Source organism: Sceloporus undulatus, chromosome 3 (genome assembly GCF_019175285.1).
Source record: "Sceloporus undulatus isolate JIND9_A2432 ecotype Alabama chromosome 3, SceUnd_v1.1, whole genome shotgun sequence".
Classification (NCBI taxonomy): Eukaryota; Metazoa; Chordata; class Lepidosauria; order Squamata; family Phrynosomatidae; genus Sceloporus; species Sceloporus undulatus.
In genome coordinates, this window is record NC_056524.1 from 252,815,595 (window position 1) to 252,833,991 (window position 18,397).

An 18,397-nucleotide genomic window follows, 5' to 3' on the forward strand; every position below is an offset into this window, starting at 1 on the left:
GGAGAAATGTTGAATTACTTCTTTTGATTTAACTGCTGTTAATCCATAAATTGTTCCATGTTGTATGATCATGAAGTAAAATTCCCAAGAAACTAAAATTCTTAAAGTATTCATTATTATGATCAACTCTATGGTCCATTTATGCCTTTTTGGATTTTTGCCTAAAAACATTACTGTGATTAATTGTAAGATGTTCTGTCTGGCAGAAAGTTCAAATTCCTTTCAGGAACTGTCTCAATCCAATTTGAGTTACAGAAAGAATTACCATATAATCTGCATATAATAACACAGGGTAATATAAATTGTATAGCTGGAGGGAGAAGCACATCTTTTAAAGAATGGTACATCATTAATATAGAAACTAGAGAGAAAGGGTGTTTAAAAAAAAAAAAAGCAGAAGAGAATCTATTGGTTTATTAATATCCACCCTAATCCTCAATTTATTATTTTGACTACATTTCCCACAGAAACTCTTAACCAGCACATACAGAGACCATGTTGCCTGCAGCATTCTGGGCAATGTAGTCCAAGAATAGTGTCTTCCAAGGTCTGGAATTAGTGTACAAATTCTTCATCAAGATAAGTCTTCTATCCATAATAATCTTGATATAATCAAAGTCTGAAGTTAAACCTACAGGAACTGTATAAACATGGTGTTTTGCCATATATTTCATAATGAGATTGCACATAGAAAAATACTGATTGATAGTACTTTTCCTAGCCTGAAAGCTTTCTTGCTCTTTGACAATGACCTTAAAACTGAAAACCTATATTATTTAAGGAAAAACAAATACAGAGGTAAGAGCTAGCTAACAAATCAGCCTGCAGTTCTCTGGGCAGGGATCTTATTAACATGACATATCAGGAATGGACCTGGGTTCTCAGCAGAGAGGTCAGGATAACATAGGCCAAGCTCTTGCTGTCCTGGCCCAGGTCCCAACCTAGATTGGTCCATGGGCTGGTGCACCATGGTCCCACTGCTACCACATGGCCCTCACCTCTCTCCACTGTTGCCACTGATGACAAATCCCCCATGGCTGCATCTCATATGGAAACAGGGTCCCTAGCTGCATGTGGCTAGGTGTTCCATTTCCATGTCAGATGCAGTCATGAGGGCCTTCTCGCTAGTAGCAATGGAAGAGGGAAGTAAGGTGCACATGGGCCCACCTGATCTGCTGGGGTCTTTGACTTGCCCAACACTGGTGTGATCCCACCCCAGGGCTAATCGTCTGTGTTCTCCAAACAGGATTACACAAGGCCAGGGGAACACAGGTTTTTTGGCCCATGTGGACTGCCCCCTGATTTCTTTTGCAGAAAGAACGTGATTGACCACTGAGCTCTGGTTCTTTCGCATTTTGTTGTAAAATAATTGGAATTTTTATGTATTATTCAAATATTTATGTCCCATCCAGGATCACAAGGTTGCAGAATGGTATACCAGTAAAGATAATGTACGCTGATTAAAACAATTAAAAAAACATCAAAATATATTATGCAGACTAAAAACATATTGGACAGCTTAACAAATGATCAGTTAGGCTCCAAGGAAACTAGTCACTTTTTCACTCAGTGCCAAAATTAAGACAGCATTGATACCAATTAGACTCCCAAGGGGAGGAGATTCCACAGTTTGGATGCCACTGCTGAGAAGGTCCTTTCCCATGTCCTCACATAGTATATTTGATCCTACTGATGGAACACAGGGAAGGGGTTTTCCAGGGGATCTCAGTTCATGGTAGCCAGTGTTTCTGGAAACATAGAGGTACCTCATAAATATCATATAAACACCATGTGCAATAGGAGGTGCAATTCTTTGTAAAGAGCAAGCAACACTCTGGTTTAAAAAGAACAACAACAACAACTTATTTATTTAAAGCCTGCCCAATCACGAGTAATCCGGGCGGGTTACAATAGTAAAAATACATGGAATACAATAAAATCCAAATTTAGTCCCTTCCCAACCCCCCTCATCTAATCTAGAATAAGGATACTATACTTAATATGAATGTCTTGCCACAGATATTGTATGTTCTTCAAATTATTCCTCAGGGTTCCTTCCCCCAGAAAATTAATATTCTGTTTAGGAGATCAATGTAAAGGCCTTCACCAGCCCACATTTGATTAAAAATCATGCAGTCGTTATTTTCTGAAGGTGGATTTAATTTTCCACATTGTAGTTTGTATCACAAGGCCTACCTCCATGTACAATTAACTGGCAAGTATGTCTTAGGGGCGATACAGACGAGAAGAAAGGGATGGCCAGAGGCTGTCCCTTTCTTCTCCAGATCGTTGCTGTAGCAACCGCATGGCTGCGGCAATGATCGAGTTCAAAAAGAAGCTCCCTTATGACAGCACTTCCAGTTAGAGCCGTTTGGGTGCTCTGGCGCCCTTACATCACGAGGCTGAGCCACACCGAAACCTGATATTGCCGCCGGCATGCTGCTTTGCTCCGGTATGTACCAGTCCTTAGTTAAGTAACCCCCTATAGGTTGAGAGCGTATGCAGATGACCTTGTGATAATGACATAAAATCCATTGGAGTCAATTAAGGCTCTGTGGGGGGGGGGGGATTAGGCTTTTGGGACATCCTCCAGGTTACAGTGAACTGTGATAAAATGACATTGTTGACTAAAGACATCACCTCAGAAGAGGAAAATGAATTAACTGCTCTTTCAGATTTTAAAGTGGAAAAAAAGAGGGATTGAATAGCCCTGGTCAATCCTATGCTCTAATCTGTTCCCAAAAGTTTTCTTCTACCAAAGGTTCTTTATTATTTACAATTAGAAAAAAAAAATGAAAAATCCTAGTACATAGAAATGATTGAGAACATGACAGATTTAGCCAGGTAATGAAGCTCGTATCTTGTTTAGTGTATCAACAGCCTACAGAAAACTCTTGGCTGTGGTGACGGGGGTTGAGAGGTCCTTTGTGATTGGCTGGAGAAACACAGGAAATCCCTTGATGCACTTAAGAGATTGGTAACAATACCTCCTAAAGAGAACGGACATTGCACGTTGAACACGCTGTCCCCCTGGTGATATCGAGTCCATAGAGTTCCAACCAAAACGCCAAAGAGGGTTTTGCATTTTCAGAGGGATGCCCAATTGCAAATGCAGAAGGAGGAAAGATGGAAAGAAATGCTCTTGCAGCAGGCAGATAACTTCATGGGAGCTTTGAAAACTCCATGCAGCAACAGCAGCAGCAGCAGCAGCACGCCATGTCTGAAAGGTAGGAGCCTGAAAGTGGAAAAGTAACTTTAGTCTTTGCACTGTTCACTTGACACACTTTGAAAAACCTAAGATAGGGTTACAGGATTGGGTATCTTTATAAATGCAGAGTTAGCAGCAACTGAATAGTTGAGGCCGGCTTTGGGGCAATGAAAGCAAAGAAGAAATGTGGCATTTGTTCATTACTGAAGACAAATAACATCTTCGAAGCAATGGATTATTTATGAAATGCAGGTACAAGCAGCTGCTGAAACGCAATATTTAATGTACAATTGTTAGTGTTATTGACGACTAGCCTGGTGCTCAAGTTATATATCCACCGGCAATGGCTAATTATACGTGATATGGCTAATTATGGTAATTGGGCCTGAATGGCAAGTCAGAGGCATTTTCTGTGCAGCAAGTAAATGAATGCCACACTGTTAGGATAATCATTCATGGTGTAGCCACACATTTGAAAGAGAATGTGCATTAATAAAATTGCTTCCTAACAGTTCTGCTCTAGTAGTCAAAGGTTCTAATGAAGCCTCAAAAGAAATATTGTTTTCCATAATGTCTCAGATGTGACAAATGGAAGCAGTGAGTCTTTAAAATATGGCAGCAGCAGAGGTGATCTCAGGTCACCAGAACAATGGTGAGGGACAAAAGGGAAAAAATGAAAATGGTAGCCAGAAGCAACTTAGCTAGTTTTGCTTTTAAATTAGTTGTCAGGAAATAAAGGAGATGTTTAGTTGGCATTTGCTTTCCTGGCTTCTTTTATTTTGGGAGGTTTACAAGTTCTGTACAGACTTCACTTAACTTGTGACTCTCCAGATGAATTAGGCTACAATCCCTGTTATTGCTTTGCTATCTGAACACCGCAGGGAGCTGTCAGGTCAAGGAAAGGTCCTTTTGTGAACTGTGCTGTTTAATTTCTGAACACACGCCACATCACTGGAGGCTTGGATAGTACACTGAATTTGTCTAAAATCACTGCCCCCTATACCTGGGCCCCTCAAAAATTAAAACAAAAAAAATCTCTGACTTCAGCTTCTTCTTTGTTCTAGGATCTGCCTCCATTCCTTAACTTGGTATCACAATTTTATATTTCAAAAGGTGGCAATCCTGTCCCACATTCTCAATGTGTGTGCTGAGTGGATCTTAAGAAATTCACCTATGTACCTTTCCTGTGATGTATATGGACCCTCAATGGAATGGCTAAGCATTTTATAGAAATGCATTGTTCTTTTCTCCCCAGTCTGCTTGCTGTTGGGAACTTCAAGAATTTCACACAAACCTGTAATTTCAGCAACCAATTTTAATATGTTGGAGTTCTACTAACAGCTTTTCTCATCCCTATCAGCTTTGCTATGACATGGCCTGAAATGACCTTTATTCCCTTCAAATGCTTTTCCACAGGCCAGAGAGAACGAGAATGTATTTCTTGCTCCTCCAAAGGGTATTGAACAATAACTCCCATCATCCCTAGCCTTTAGCAATGCTGGATGGGACTGATGAGAGTTGGGGGGGGCACCAATATCTGGAGACCACCATGTTGGCTACTCATTCCTGATGAACCATTTTTCCCCCATTTTCTCTGGGATCTGTACCATCTTATGTAGTGTTTGTTTTGGAAAGTGTACTGTGTTAAAACAAAGCATGGCTTGTCTTTTGGAGTTAAACTGAACATGTGCAGTCCTATGATCTGAATGCATCCTTAAGCATTGATATGATTTAATCCATATGACCATGGTCTAAGCATGATGTAGTTTGCAAAAATAAGCTTTGTGTTGAGAAGGGAAAGGAGAATTTGTATTTGTAATATGTAAAGAGTGGGGCCTAACCAGATTTGATACCTGTTGCATTTTCTGTACTACAAATTCTAAGATCCTTCAGCCAGCACAATCCCTGGATCTAGCTGCAGACCAAAAAATGACTGTTCTTAGCTCTAGACCAAACTATGGTTCTGTAAGGGCATGCCAGTACGAGAATTTCCTGCAACATTTTTATTGGGTTAAAGCACACATACAGAAAGAAATTCGAAGACAGAAAAAATTATATGAACAAGTGGCTTTCCTTGAAAGGGAGGCTACTCCCTTTGTCCAGATGGGGAATACAAGTTATCAATGTAGCAGGCCAAGTAGCAATACAGGACAGATTCAGTGAACTGAAGTCCAAACAAGTGACTTTTCCAAAGTGCATCCCAGACAAGGATAAAAAGTCAGCCTTTAGTTCACACATTTGTACCATCACTTGATTTTTCCACTCATGATTATTTTCTGATGAACCATTTCCATTAAGAATACAATGCTGGAACTGACACTGGATGATATCAAACTGGGTGATGGGTAAATCACACATTTAAATGATCCCTTGATATTATAATCAATGAATGATGAGCATACATATGTGAATCAGAACAAACAATTTTGTATTGGCTTTCATCTGGTTTGTCCCCAGAGGCCTATTCTGAGATTTCTTAAAACACTGGGAAATGCACCTGAAAAAAGGAGTTCTCCCATTGGAAAATGCCCAGAAAAGCTACAGGCACAGCAGGTTCCTGTAAGAGCATTAGTGAAATGAATTCCTCTCCAGAAGTAAGATCTGTGATTTATGGTAACAACCTATTTCTCACTGCAGGCAAAAGGAGGGAAATAACTCTGCCATGATAGACAGCATGAATCTCATTTCCCCTCTTAATGGTTGATATAATCTCAAGCACATTTCCCAGAGAGACCATTTGGAGAGTCAGACGGAGCCAAGGGCCTCTCCAATCTAGGTAGAAAGTTGGGGTAGTTTAAAATATGGTAAGCAATAATTGTTTTAAATTACATCCTGCTTCTACCACTGCAATTAGTTTTAGCTCACCCTTAAGAGGTAATAATAAAAAAGAGGGAGAGCAGAGGAAATTTTACAATCTAGCTGAGCCAATGGCTGTACTTACATTCAGTTTTAAAACACTGTGAGGTACACAGTTATAGTAATCTAAAACTCAGTGTTTGGATGGTTGAAATACAGTTCACCTTGAATATAACTTAGAGAGCTGCCTTGTGCCAAAAGACCAATGACCAGAGCTTTGAAAATGCTCATTTTAGGGCTGGGCATGTTGGCTCTGGGAGATGTAGTCCCAAAACGTATTTCCCTTTCCAAGATTTGCCAATGACTCATTGAGCTAGTTGGACAGATAAACTGCATAGAAGCTAGAGGTCTATCAGTGGTTTAATCTGAGAAGACTTTCACTTGAAATGCCTGAAAATGGGACATAGGACATTCCACTTGGTTCTCTCTCATGCTTTGGCTTTACAAATGGTTTCACACTCCTCATATCTCCCAATGACATTAGTGAAGTATTAAGGTTGATTTACAGCATGGGAAGATGGCATTGACAGCTCATGGTGTTTTATAATATAGGTTCATTGATAAAAAATTATTTATGATTAGCTACATTGATATCTCAGATTTCCTCTAATGAGCACAAATCTCTCCTCCTCCTCCTCCCTTCACCACAACCCTGTGAAAGAGGTCAGATTGAAAGAAAGTGTCTGCCCCATAGTCTCACAGTCAGTTTCATGGCTCAGTGAAAACAAGAATTTGAACCTCCCAAGTCCTATTCCAGTACTCTAACCACTACACCAGTTTGCTCTGTACAGAAGAGCCAGTCTGGAAACAAGCAGGAAGTTGCTTTTTACTGGCTCAGCCTATAGACCAGTGGTTCCCAAACTTAAGTTTTCAGTGTGTTTTAACATCAACTCCCAGAAGCTCCAGCCAGCTTGGTCAATGGTCAGGAATTCTAGGAGCTGCCGTCCAAAACATGTGAAGGACCAATGTTTGGGAACCACTGCTATAGACCCTTCACACATTATACAGGTGAAAGGGAAGCCACATACTTGAGGGGGCCTTGTCTACTGTGTCACATGCCTTCCAAATTCCCCTCAACACCCCTGAGCACTGACATTATATAAAAGTTCACAGCCTTTTACACAGTCTGGAATCCATATTTCAGGGTTTGTGTATGGAGAGCACTATTAACCCCACACATCCACATTTCTTTAGATGCCCATGTTTCAGCAGAGACTATATTCTAATGCATCATTTCAACTAAAAGGCAGCTAGGTGTCTTTAATGGCCCGTTTCATCTCACCAAGCTGCCACAAGGAATCAACAGTTTCACAAAACAGAAGAGATACCCTTCAGTAAATAAAATATGCTGAGATCCTTCTTTCAGAAATGAATTGCTCATGCTTTATATCACAGAAGCTTACTATAGATAATGAAGCTACTTTGATCCCAGGTCATGCTTTGAAATCTATGATGCAGTGTTCTTTCTGAAGGTAAGCAGGTCTAGTTATGTTCAGTGTCTGAATAGGGAAATACCTCTGCTACCTGCCCCCTCCCCCCCCCCAAGGAATGCCAATAAATATCTACCTATGACTGTAGAGGCATTAGCATGATGGGGTGGATCAGGGTGGCTTGAGAGGGTAATATGCCCCCCTGGAAGTTGCCCATCTCTGCTGTAAGTTTTCTTGGATCCAGGTCTAAACCAGTGAAAACAGAAGGCATGCAGGGAACAAGCCCTATCCAGATCTAAGCTTATAACAATTTGATATTTTCAATAAGTGAACATCAGTTCACTAAAGTGTTTGTGTCTAGCTAGTCTCAATCTTTAAGAAAATAACATTGTTTCTCCCTTGTTTGATTCCCCTTCCAGTAACTATCCTTAATGAGCACACTTAGTGCTGTACAGATATAATGTCAGACTATTCCACTTTTGAAGCCAGCTGGTGGATTAAACATGGTAGAAACCAGAAAACCACACCTTACCAAAGTTAGCTGTGAAGTTCCTAGGCTAGTTTTGGGCCACTCACTATCTTTCCATTGATCCTACCTCCCAGGGTTGTTTTAGTGACAAGATGTACTGTCTGAATTTGGGATAGTCAAAGTCACCACTCATATCTACACTGGCCCTTTTTCCTGCTGTAATTACTTGTATTATATCTAATGGCAGTGTATAATGCTATCTTTTCTGACACTGATGATGCATTAAATTACTGCATTGCATAAAACCAATAAAAGTCAGCCATTTGCAGGGCAGTTTACTCAAACCAGTTCCAAAACCTTGCACACAACACTGATCTAATGTATTTATATGGACAGCAATAAAATAGTAAATTACTATTTTTATCTGCTTGGTAATTGAGGCATGTAAAAATCATTTTGAAATCCAATTTCATAAATCAATCTGATACCCAAAATTCAACACAAAAGATATTTGCCTCTGCATTTAATCCAACTTAATATTCCACTCATACATAAAACAATAGAAAAGTATACATAGTTTTGGGGAAGGGGGTGTTAATAAAATGAGCACATTCTTTTATCATCTTACAGTGGTGTCTTAGGCTGCTGCCACACTGTAGAATTAAAGCAGTTTGAAATTGTTTTACCTATCATGACTTCATCCTATGGAATCCTGACATTTGTCATTTGTTGTGGAAACAGAGCTCTCTGACAGAGAAGGCTCTCTCTATATAAAAACTACAGATCCCATAATTCCATAGCATTGAGCAGTGTCAAACTGCATTAATTCTACAGTGTAAGTACAGCCCTAGCTGAGCATAGCAAAATACAGGATTGACAGCAGACTGCCAGGACTGTGGACAGCTCACTGTGGCAACTAATGACAAGATCAAGAGGGAGATGATGGAAGGTTGCACATAGGAGGCTTGGAGCATTGATTAAACAGTTGCCTGGACTGTGGAACCAGCTGCAAATGTCTATAGCTAGGTGAATGCTATAAGAACACAGACCCATGCTAGGTCACCAAAGGCCTATCCAGTCAAACTTTCAGCTCATATGGTGAGCAATCAGTCATTGAAGCCCATCAGCAGGGCAAACCACACCCTCTATCTCATGTTCCATTGCAACTGATATAAAAAGACATACAATGTCTGATGTTAGGGATGATGGGAGTTGCAGCTCTTCTTCTGGCTTTCACTCTCACCACCCTGGTCAGCGGAAGAACAACCAGTTTGACCAGTAGCTCTGAGTATTGGCTGAAGATGTCTTCCAATCTTCTCTGGAGTCTGCTGGTTCTTGTTCAGCTCTCAAGACACCAGTCAACACAGTAGTCTTCTTATAAAAAGATCTACTTTTATTCTAATATATACACTATGCACAAAACAATTCACTACTCACAAAACTCACCCTACTATACTCCTCAATACCCACACTACTATACTCCTCAATACCCACAAAAAGTATTGTCATACATTATTGCTTATATAGACATTTGTCTCTCTATTCATTATACAGTTGCCACCTCCTGGGCGTGTACATACATTATGATTGACATACCATACTTGGCTCAATCTAGCCCTCACATTGCATCATACATTACTGTCCACTCAATGACTCTCAGGTGATATCAATTTGTATCTTTTCACTTTGTCATTGCCTCATATGTCCTTGGCTTTCAGGACCTTCTAATTACATTACTTACAACACCTGTGTGACAATTCAATAACTTTTGCTGTGTCATGTTACTTTCAAATACATTCATATACATATTATATTTCTTGTGACTATATATCCCATGTGGCTTTTTCCTGACATCTGATACTTCTGATACTGCAGGTAACACATAACCATCATTAGCTGCCGTTTATGGGAGGGGCAGGGATTTCTCAGGTGGTAGTTCTCCAGCAGGGGAAAATAAAGAACCACCACCCTTGTGGGTCTCTAAATACATGTGGACTACAGGTTATCCACTCCTTCCTTAGAAAAACCCAGAATTTCTTGCCATGCACTGGGATATTGAAGATCACATGCCAGGCAAACAAGGATAGTAAAGTTTCCACAGAGATAGCTGCATTAAACTGTCATTACATAAAAAGGAAAGTGGGGAGTGTGGGATAAAGGAATCTGGTAGAACCTTTCAGACTAACTGCTTTATTTCAGAATCACCTTGGTGTTTATCAGACGAGCTCTTAAAGAGGTACTATTCCAGTGTGACTCCTCTAGCTGCCTCCTGTTGCATGCTGGGATTGGCAGTTTTAAGGAGGGGTATTTAGAATTCTCAGGCAGAGAAGTTCAGCTCCTTAAAACTGCCAATCCCAGCATGCAACAGGAGGCTGCTAGAGGAGTCACACTGGAATAGTACCTCTTTAAGAGCATAGTGTGATAAACATCCTTGAATGGATATTAATCCATGTCTGTATGATGAAAGTTCATGTTGAAATAAACCAGTGCATCTCCAAGTTCTTCCTAGATGTCAAATCCATCAGGAACCAAGTTCAGAAACTCAGGCTTCAGTAGGTTAAACACATTAGACCTTTATTTAGTAATTATAGATCCAGACCAGAGACATTCATTGTCAGAATTAAACAAGTGTTAACATTGCCTAAATAAACTACCCAGAATTTCAAACTCATGGTGAGCTCATTCATTACAATTAATGAACATATTGCCCTCTCATTCCCATACCATTCCTTCTTTGTTGGCACAGCTAGATGCTTCTCAAAGAACAACCTTGAACAGGCTTAAATGTCTGCCTCGTCTCCAGAGTTATCTTACTGCCTGAGGGTGAAATAACCATGTTCCTGCAATATCTGTTTCTACTGTATAACTCATCACATAACTTTCCCAATATTTTATGGTAGGAAAGGTGCATTTGCAACTTCTGACACTAGAGTCCTCCTTTCCTTCTCTTTTTATGAGGATAGGAAAATAAATCCCCTGAGATTAAAAATTTGAAAAGCAGTACACTGACATAACTAAAGATCACATGAAAGAGAGTTTTGCAAACTTCCTTTTTTTCTCTTTCACTATTTCCAAAAATGAGTTTTGCCACTGCAGCTTATATTTATACTCTATTCAGAAGTGTTCTGAAATTAAACACTGCTTCAGTCTGAAGCTGTTTTAGTATTTTGTATTGACCATGCATTCCTCCATGGATGGAAGTTTCAATTAGCATTCTTACTGGAGCATTTTATATTTGCACGTCTCTCTTTCCTCCCTTATGCAGCTGTTATAATCATGTTTTGTGACAGATCACAGGGCTTGTAGAATAACAGAAATATGGCTTGCTGAATTGGGTATGCTACTGAAGATGCATATCTATCAAGGTATTTAGCGATGTTCATTTGCTTGAAATCACAACCTTGAAAATTGCACCATTTATACAATAAACAACAACCAATTCCAGTTCTCTTGCCCAACAAAATAGTAAACTAGGGAGTTTATCACACGCGGCTTGTAGAACGGGACTGGAGTGGAACGAAAGGGGGCGGGAAGGGAACAGAACAGGGAAAGAATGCATACTACCTCACAGGAAAATGCCGCCAATGCCGCTGAAAGTCCACAATCCATTCCCCATCTGTCCGACAGCAGCTGATTTTCAAGAACAATTCTGAACAGTTTTGAAAACTGGCTGCTGTGGGACAGATGGGGTAAGATTGAGGACTTTGAGTGGCATCTGTGGTGTTCTCCAGTGCAGTAATATGCATTCTTTCCCCGATCCCATCCCTTCCAGCCCCCTTTCATTCCACTCCAGTTCCATTCTACAAGTCCCATGCAATAAATTCCCATATAAGCTTTTGTGGTGCATGTATAAAGTTCTGTGTGTCAGACTTAGTGATGAAGAAGGAAGAGGGGCCAAAAAGGTAACAAGTATATTTATAGCAAGTAGAACAAAGTTGGGCACCTTGTACCCATCCAGATATTGTTGGGCTAAAACTCCCATTATCGTCCCCATTAGTTGTGTTGGTAAATGCTGATGGGAAATGAAACCTGAGATCTTCTGGAAGGCTTCACATTCCCCACCTCTGAAGTATAGCTGGGAAGGTGCTCTGACCAAATGGCAGGCTTTATAAGAGTATCATGTGTTTCATGTTACCTCTTTTGGCCTCTCATTGTTCTGAGTTTTCCTTAATCAACTTGCTGGTCTGCTAGGAGTCCCATTCCTTTGTCCAATACTGGATGTTGTTGTATAGTGTGGCAAGATTTTGAGAGATCTTTTTGAAGAACACACTTGGCATGCTGAAGAATCCCAAGTTATTTCCCTGTCATTTTCATTTCAAAGGATGGGGAAGCTAACATGAAGGACCTTTGCCTGAGACTGAGAAAGCTGCTGTCAGTAAAAATGGATAAGACTGGATCAGCAGCTTCCAGGGTTTCTCTTTCTCAGTATCAGTGACTGGGAAATGCCACTGCATTCGTAGCCTGCTTGCCAACTTCTCATTGGTACCTGGTTGGTCATTGCAGGAACAGAGTAGTGTACTACATGGGTTTTTGATCCAGCAGTCCTTCAAAGTAATGTGTTGGATGGAATAATTGACAAGCAATGATTCTTAGTAACAACATTGTAATGAACTGACATATTAAAACTAATGTAATGGGAAAGGTACTATATGTGTACAGGAGATCCATGCACATAATTTGGCATCACCCCACCACCTAGCAGCAGTGTGAAGCCCCAGGAAGAACCCTTACTGCTGTCGCTTACTGTTGGGGAAGGGTGGGAGGTGAATCAGACAATAGAAAAGCACCTGGGCTCAGCTTGCAAGGGAAAGAAATGAGGGTGTGCTCTCAAATGGGGTACACCTGCCTTCCACCACCCCACCCCACCCCACCCACCACCACCACAAGCTTAGAGCAGCTGGATCTTCATGGTATGAATCACTTCATCACTCCCATTCACTCTAGTAAGAATGGGCAACATCAGCCTTTCCTGGGGCCTGACAGCCTGCCAGGAGTGAGAGGTTTGGGGTTGGAACACAAGGGCAAGAGCTTATCCCTCTGCACCATATCCAAAAGGGGATATATAGGTACATGATCTGTACTCATGGATGTGTAAGTCACTAATAAGATTCTGGCCGGTGTGTGGCAAGGGCAGCTGGTGGATCCACTACCATGGACATGCCATATCCATTCTGGATTCTATGTCCACTTTTCCCAAAATTGCTCCAAGTTGAATGAGAGCTTGAATGAGCATCCAGTACTAGCATAGCTTCCTTTCAATTCACCTCACTGCAGTGGCAGTTCCACCAGCTGCCCCTGATGTATCAAAATATATGAGGACATTGCCCATTCAAATAAGAATTCTTTCCCCCTCCCATGACATGTTCCTTCAGTCTCAAACATTTCTAGTATTGCAATAATTTAAAACTTCAGTCCACATTCAGAAATATTGTTTAGGAAGCCAAAGGAAAGGATAAGAGAAAATTACCAAGGGAATGTGAACACAATAAGTAGCAGAGGTCTAGGTGTTAATGATTTTCTGCATCTGACTCAGCAATGCTAGAAATTTGGGAATGAAAGAAAATTTCACTGATGAGACAGAATTCCTATGGGGGAAAATGCCTTGACTTTGCCACCGCATAGCAGCACCCCTTACACATACTATACTAAAAGTGATGAAACAGTAATGTGACTTTTTAAACAATGCAACAATATTGATTATAAATTACTACCAAATCTTCCTATGGCAAACTGGATAGACAATGACTTTTAAGGCATAATTTCCCAAGCTCTTCTTGGGGTCTGATAAATGTTAATTTGCTTCACCAGATCAGAAACCAATATTTTATATTTCTTCAGTTCCTCAGGTCTGAACACAAGCTGCTTCAGGTTCTGCACCTCACAATCTTCTCCCTGCTCTGATCTAAGCAATCTAGACATCTGTTTGCCAGTGTTAACATCAAGGAACCGAGTGATACATCAGCCCAGCTGTGATTCTGGCATTGCCTCTCCAGTAAGCATTCTGGTTCTCGTTTCTGTGGAAAGAAGCCCAAATTGATGGTAACCTCATTACTAGCACCTCACTCTTAGCAGCTCCTGTGTCATGATGAGAGTGGAAACCTTCTCCCTCAGTTTTAGCCTTCAGATCTAGGAGATTGGTGATTGCAACAGGGAAAGGAAGGCTGCCTTGTGCATGGGTAGAAGAAACTGAATGGATTGCTTCTCAGAATTTACCTTAAGCCTGGACTGTAATGAATTATGCCCATTCAAAGAACTAAGGATATTTTCTTCTATTTGTTCCAACCCAAAGGCCAGCAGAAATTTTTGCTTTCATTTCCATGTGTGTGCTTGGCTGCCTCAGATTCCTCACTGAAAAGCATAAACACAACCTGAGCTCAGGACTACAAGCTATCAGCAGGGCTCCATTCAGGTGCCCATAAAAACAAGAGCTTTAGGCTGCATCTGCACTGCAGAAATAATGAATAGTTTTTTATAGGCTTTTCAGGCTATGTGGCCATGTTCAAGAGGAGTTTCTTCCTGACATTTCACCTGCATCTGTGGCTGGCATCTTCTCTGAACATCTTCTCTCACCTCTAGAACATGGCAACATAGCCTGAAAAACCCACAAAAAACTATGGATACCTGTCATGAAAGCCTTTGACTTCACATTAGAAATAATGACGTTTGACATCTCTTTAACTGCTATGGCTCAATGCTATGGAATTCTGGGTTTTGTAGTTTTGTAAGCTATTTAGCCTTCTCTGTCAGAGTGCTCTGGTGCTACGACAAATTACAAATCCCGGAATTCCATAGAATGAAGCCTTGACAGTTGAAGTGGTGTTTGTCAGTTTCTCTGTTGCAGAATGAACTCGGCTCCCCTCTACTTCAATCACATATATCCTCATTAGCCAACTATGTATTTTTTTGTGTGTGTTAGTCTGCTTCATTTTACACCACCTTTTGTTGTGATTTCATATAGCCAAGGCAGATTATAACATGTGTTCATAAATTATCAAGAAAAGAAATCTCATCTATAACTGAAGATGATGATGGTGGTGGTGCTGGTGGTAATACTAGCAGTATGATGGTGATACCAGCAGTAATAGTACCTTGTATAGACCCTCCAGTGGATTTGTTTTAAATGGTTTTAATTCTGTGGGTAGTTAATTTACCTTTTAACAATAGTTTTTTGTGGGGTATTAAAAATTACTTGCATGTCTCTGGAGGAATCCTGTATGACCATTATGTACTACATAGCACTGCAGCCACAGTGTTGCATAGTAGATTCCAGTAAGACACCTCCCCCCTCTATTGATTATTGATAAGTTGGGACTGATGGGGATCCAGTCCCCTGTTGATCAAGAAGTGGATGCCTGATGTTCCCACCCCATCCTGCAAGTGATCTCCAGCACAACAGGCATCCACTTCTCAGTCAACAGGGGAATGAACTGCCACCAATCAAAGAAGCTGCTTACTGGTAAGTGGGATTTGGGGCACTTTCACGGTCCCTATATAAACCCCTAAACTAGGGGCTACATAAAGATCATGAGTACATAGCAGTCACAAATGCATAACTGTAGGTTATGTATTCCCAACTACCCAAGATGATTCCAGTCATGTTTTTTCTTATTTCTATGTATGAGCTAATATGTGTAGTGGCTCCAGAGCTAAACTCTCCACCATGGAAATCTACTAGGTGACCCTGAACAAGTAATATTCTCTCTCTCTCTCTCAGCAAAAGAGCCAGGCAATGGTAAACCTCCTCTGAATAAAACCTGTCAAGAAAAGCTTACTATAGGGTCACTGTAAGTCAGAGTTGACTTGAAAGCATATAGCAACAAGTTTTTTTTTTCACTCACATGTGCTTTTTTGTCAGCTACCCTGTCTCACAGTTGGAGAGAATGCAGGATATAAATAAGTAGTAGTAGTAGTCCTCTCCATTGATGCCCCCTTGTCATGGAGGAGAGGCTTGCGCACCCTAATGATGTTGTGAGCTATGCTGGCGGTGGTATAATAGCCACCGGCAGGGACTCCCATGCCAGACAGGTCACAACCGAAGGGTCTGACCAAGAGCGCCAAAGGGCAGGATGGGCTCTCTAGCCTTATGGCAACCATCCTAGGAGATGGAAAACTCGAGTCCCAAACCCGGGCAGATGGTGCTCGTCTAACCCTGTAAGGTCAACCATCTAAGAGAAGGAAACTCTAATCAAACCTATGACCCGAGGACCTCGCAGCTACCGTCCATGCTTGTCAAGGCCTCAGCAGACGAACCTCTGGTTTAAAGGGTGAGGCCAGTTCTGTGCACACTGCGCTCCACCAGAAAAATCCATTGCACAGGCTCAGAGGATACATTCACTCTCTGAAAAAGCCCTGCAGCGATAGGCGAGGGACGAAATGGCAGGTGTAAAGATGCACTGGAAGCCGCAGACCCAACCCTGCATGCAGGCGGTTCAGGACTTTGGTCGCTTGAGACTGACCAGGGATGACAGTCTTGTTTGGCAGCATCCTGAATGACCAAGCAGCCTTTTTTAAGGAGAGCACTGCTTGCTCCATATGGAGAGGGACCTAGAAAAGGTGGCCTAAAGAAAGCTCATCCCCAACAACCCAGTTGTCTAGCCAAAGCCAACGGGCATCTTCTGATGCGGTCAAACAAAGACAAAGAGACAAAGGCACACACCAGCCTCCAGAGGTGCAAATAGACTAAGGCTTGCAGGCTGGAACATCAGAACCATGCAAGATTCTGTAGATAGTGGACATCCTGAGCATCATTCTGCCCTAATAGCCCATGAACTGTCATGACTTAACATCAACATCGCTGCTCTTAGTGCAGTTCGTCTCCACGAGGAAGTCAGCCTTAAAGAACACGATGCTGGCTACACACACTACTGGTCTGGCAAACCCAAAACTGAAAAACATCTTTCAGGTGTAGGCTTTATGATCAAAAACTCTATTGCCTCCAAACCCGAAACCTTGCCAACAGGACACTCTGATTGCATTTTCTCCTTACGCCTCCCACATGTTTTTCTCTTCAGTATATATGCCCCAACTATGCAAGCCGACCCTGTGGAGAAAGACAAATTCTACTCAGACCTATGCCACCTTATACAAAAAGTCCCTGCAGAAGACAAAATCATTATCCTTGGTGACTTCAATGACAGAGTAGGAAAGAACTTCGAAGCCTGGAAAAGTGTTTTAGGCAAGCATGGTGTTGGAAACTGTAATGATAACGGATGCCTCCTGCTAGAGTTTTGTGCAGAACAGCAGCTGACTGTTACAAACACCATCTTTCAGCAGAAAGATAGCCTGAAGACAACCTGGATGCATCTCCAATCCAAACACTGGAACCTCATTGACTATATCCTAGTGCGCCAGAGAAATATTCGCGATGTCCGTCATACCCGAGTGATGCCCAGTGCAGAATGTCGAACAGATCATTGCCTCGTAAGATGCAAACTAAATCTTCATTTTAAGTTTAAACCTAAGAGGGGTGGCAACTTAAAGAGGAGACTCCAAGTCAACAATCTTCAAAAAGCTGCCATAAGAGACAACTTCCAGGGAAATTTGCAAACAAAACTTGAAGACCATCCTGTAGACTCTTATCCTACAGTGCTTTGGCAACATATCAAAAACAGTGTCCTGCAATATGCGGAAGAATCCTTAGGATTCTCCCTCAAGAAAAATCAAGACTGGTTTGATGAAAACAACCAAGAGATCCAGGAGCTGTTGGCAAAAAAGAGAACTGCTCACCAGGCACACCTCGCCCAGCCATCTTGCCATGTAAGAAAAGCAGCCTTTCGCCTCGCATGTAGTCAACTCCAACAAAAACTCCGAGACATTCAGAACAAGTGGTGGATCAATTTAGCAGAAAAGACACAACGTTGTGCAGATCTGAGTGATTCCAGAGGATTTTAGGAAGCTCTTAAAGCAGTGTTTGGATCTACATATCAGATCCAAAGCTCCCTATACAGTACAGATGGCCAAACACTAATCACAGATAAAGCTTCCATTCTGAACCGATGGGCTGAACATTTCCAAAGCCTCTTTAGTGCCAACCGAGTAGTCCAAGACTCAGCTATTCAACACATGACACAACAACCAATGAAGAAGGAATTGGACATAGCTCCCACTTTGGAAGAAACCGTTAAGGCCATACAGCAGATGAAAAATGGCAAGGCTGCCGGGATTGATAGAATTCCACCTGAAGCTTGGAAACATGGAGGTCATGTACTCCATGCTAAACTCCACAAGCTCCTTGTGAGTTGCTGGGAAAAAGGCGAACTGCCATGAGATCTCCGAGATGCAGTCATCATCACTGTACAAGAAAAAAGGAGCAAAATTAGATTGCTCAAACTACCGAGGTATAACACTGCTCTCCATTACTGGAAAAATCCTTGCAAGGATACTGCTGAACAGATTAGTTCCTGCTATTGCAGAAGAACTTCTTCCTGAAAGCCA

At 41.5% G+C, this 18,397-nt stretch overlaps 1 protein-coding gene across 1 annotated transcript in view; it reads left to right on the plus strand.

Moving 5' to 3' along the window:
* Positions 1-3,100: 3,100 nt before the first annotated feature.
* Positions 3,101-18,397, plus strand: part of LOC121925980 — a 31,538-nt gene continuing 16,241 nt past the window's right edge. The window contains exons 1-2 of the mRNA XM_042458537.1: positions 3,101-3,227; positions 13,802-13,955. Of these exons, the coding sequence (XP_042314471.1) occupies positions 3,184-3,227; positions 13,802-13,955 (198 nt within the window). The 5' untranslated portion in view covers positions 3,101-3,183. The remainder of the gene's footprint in view (positions 3,228-13,801; positions 13,956-18,397) is intronic.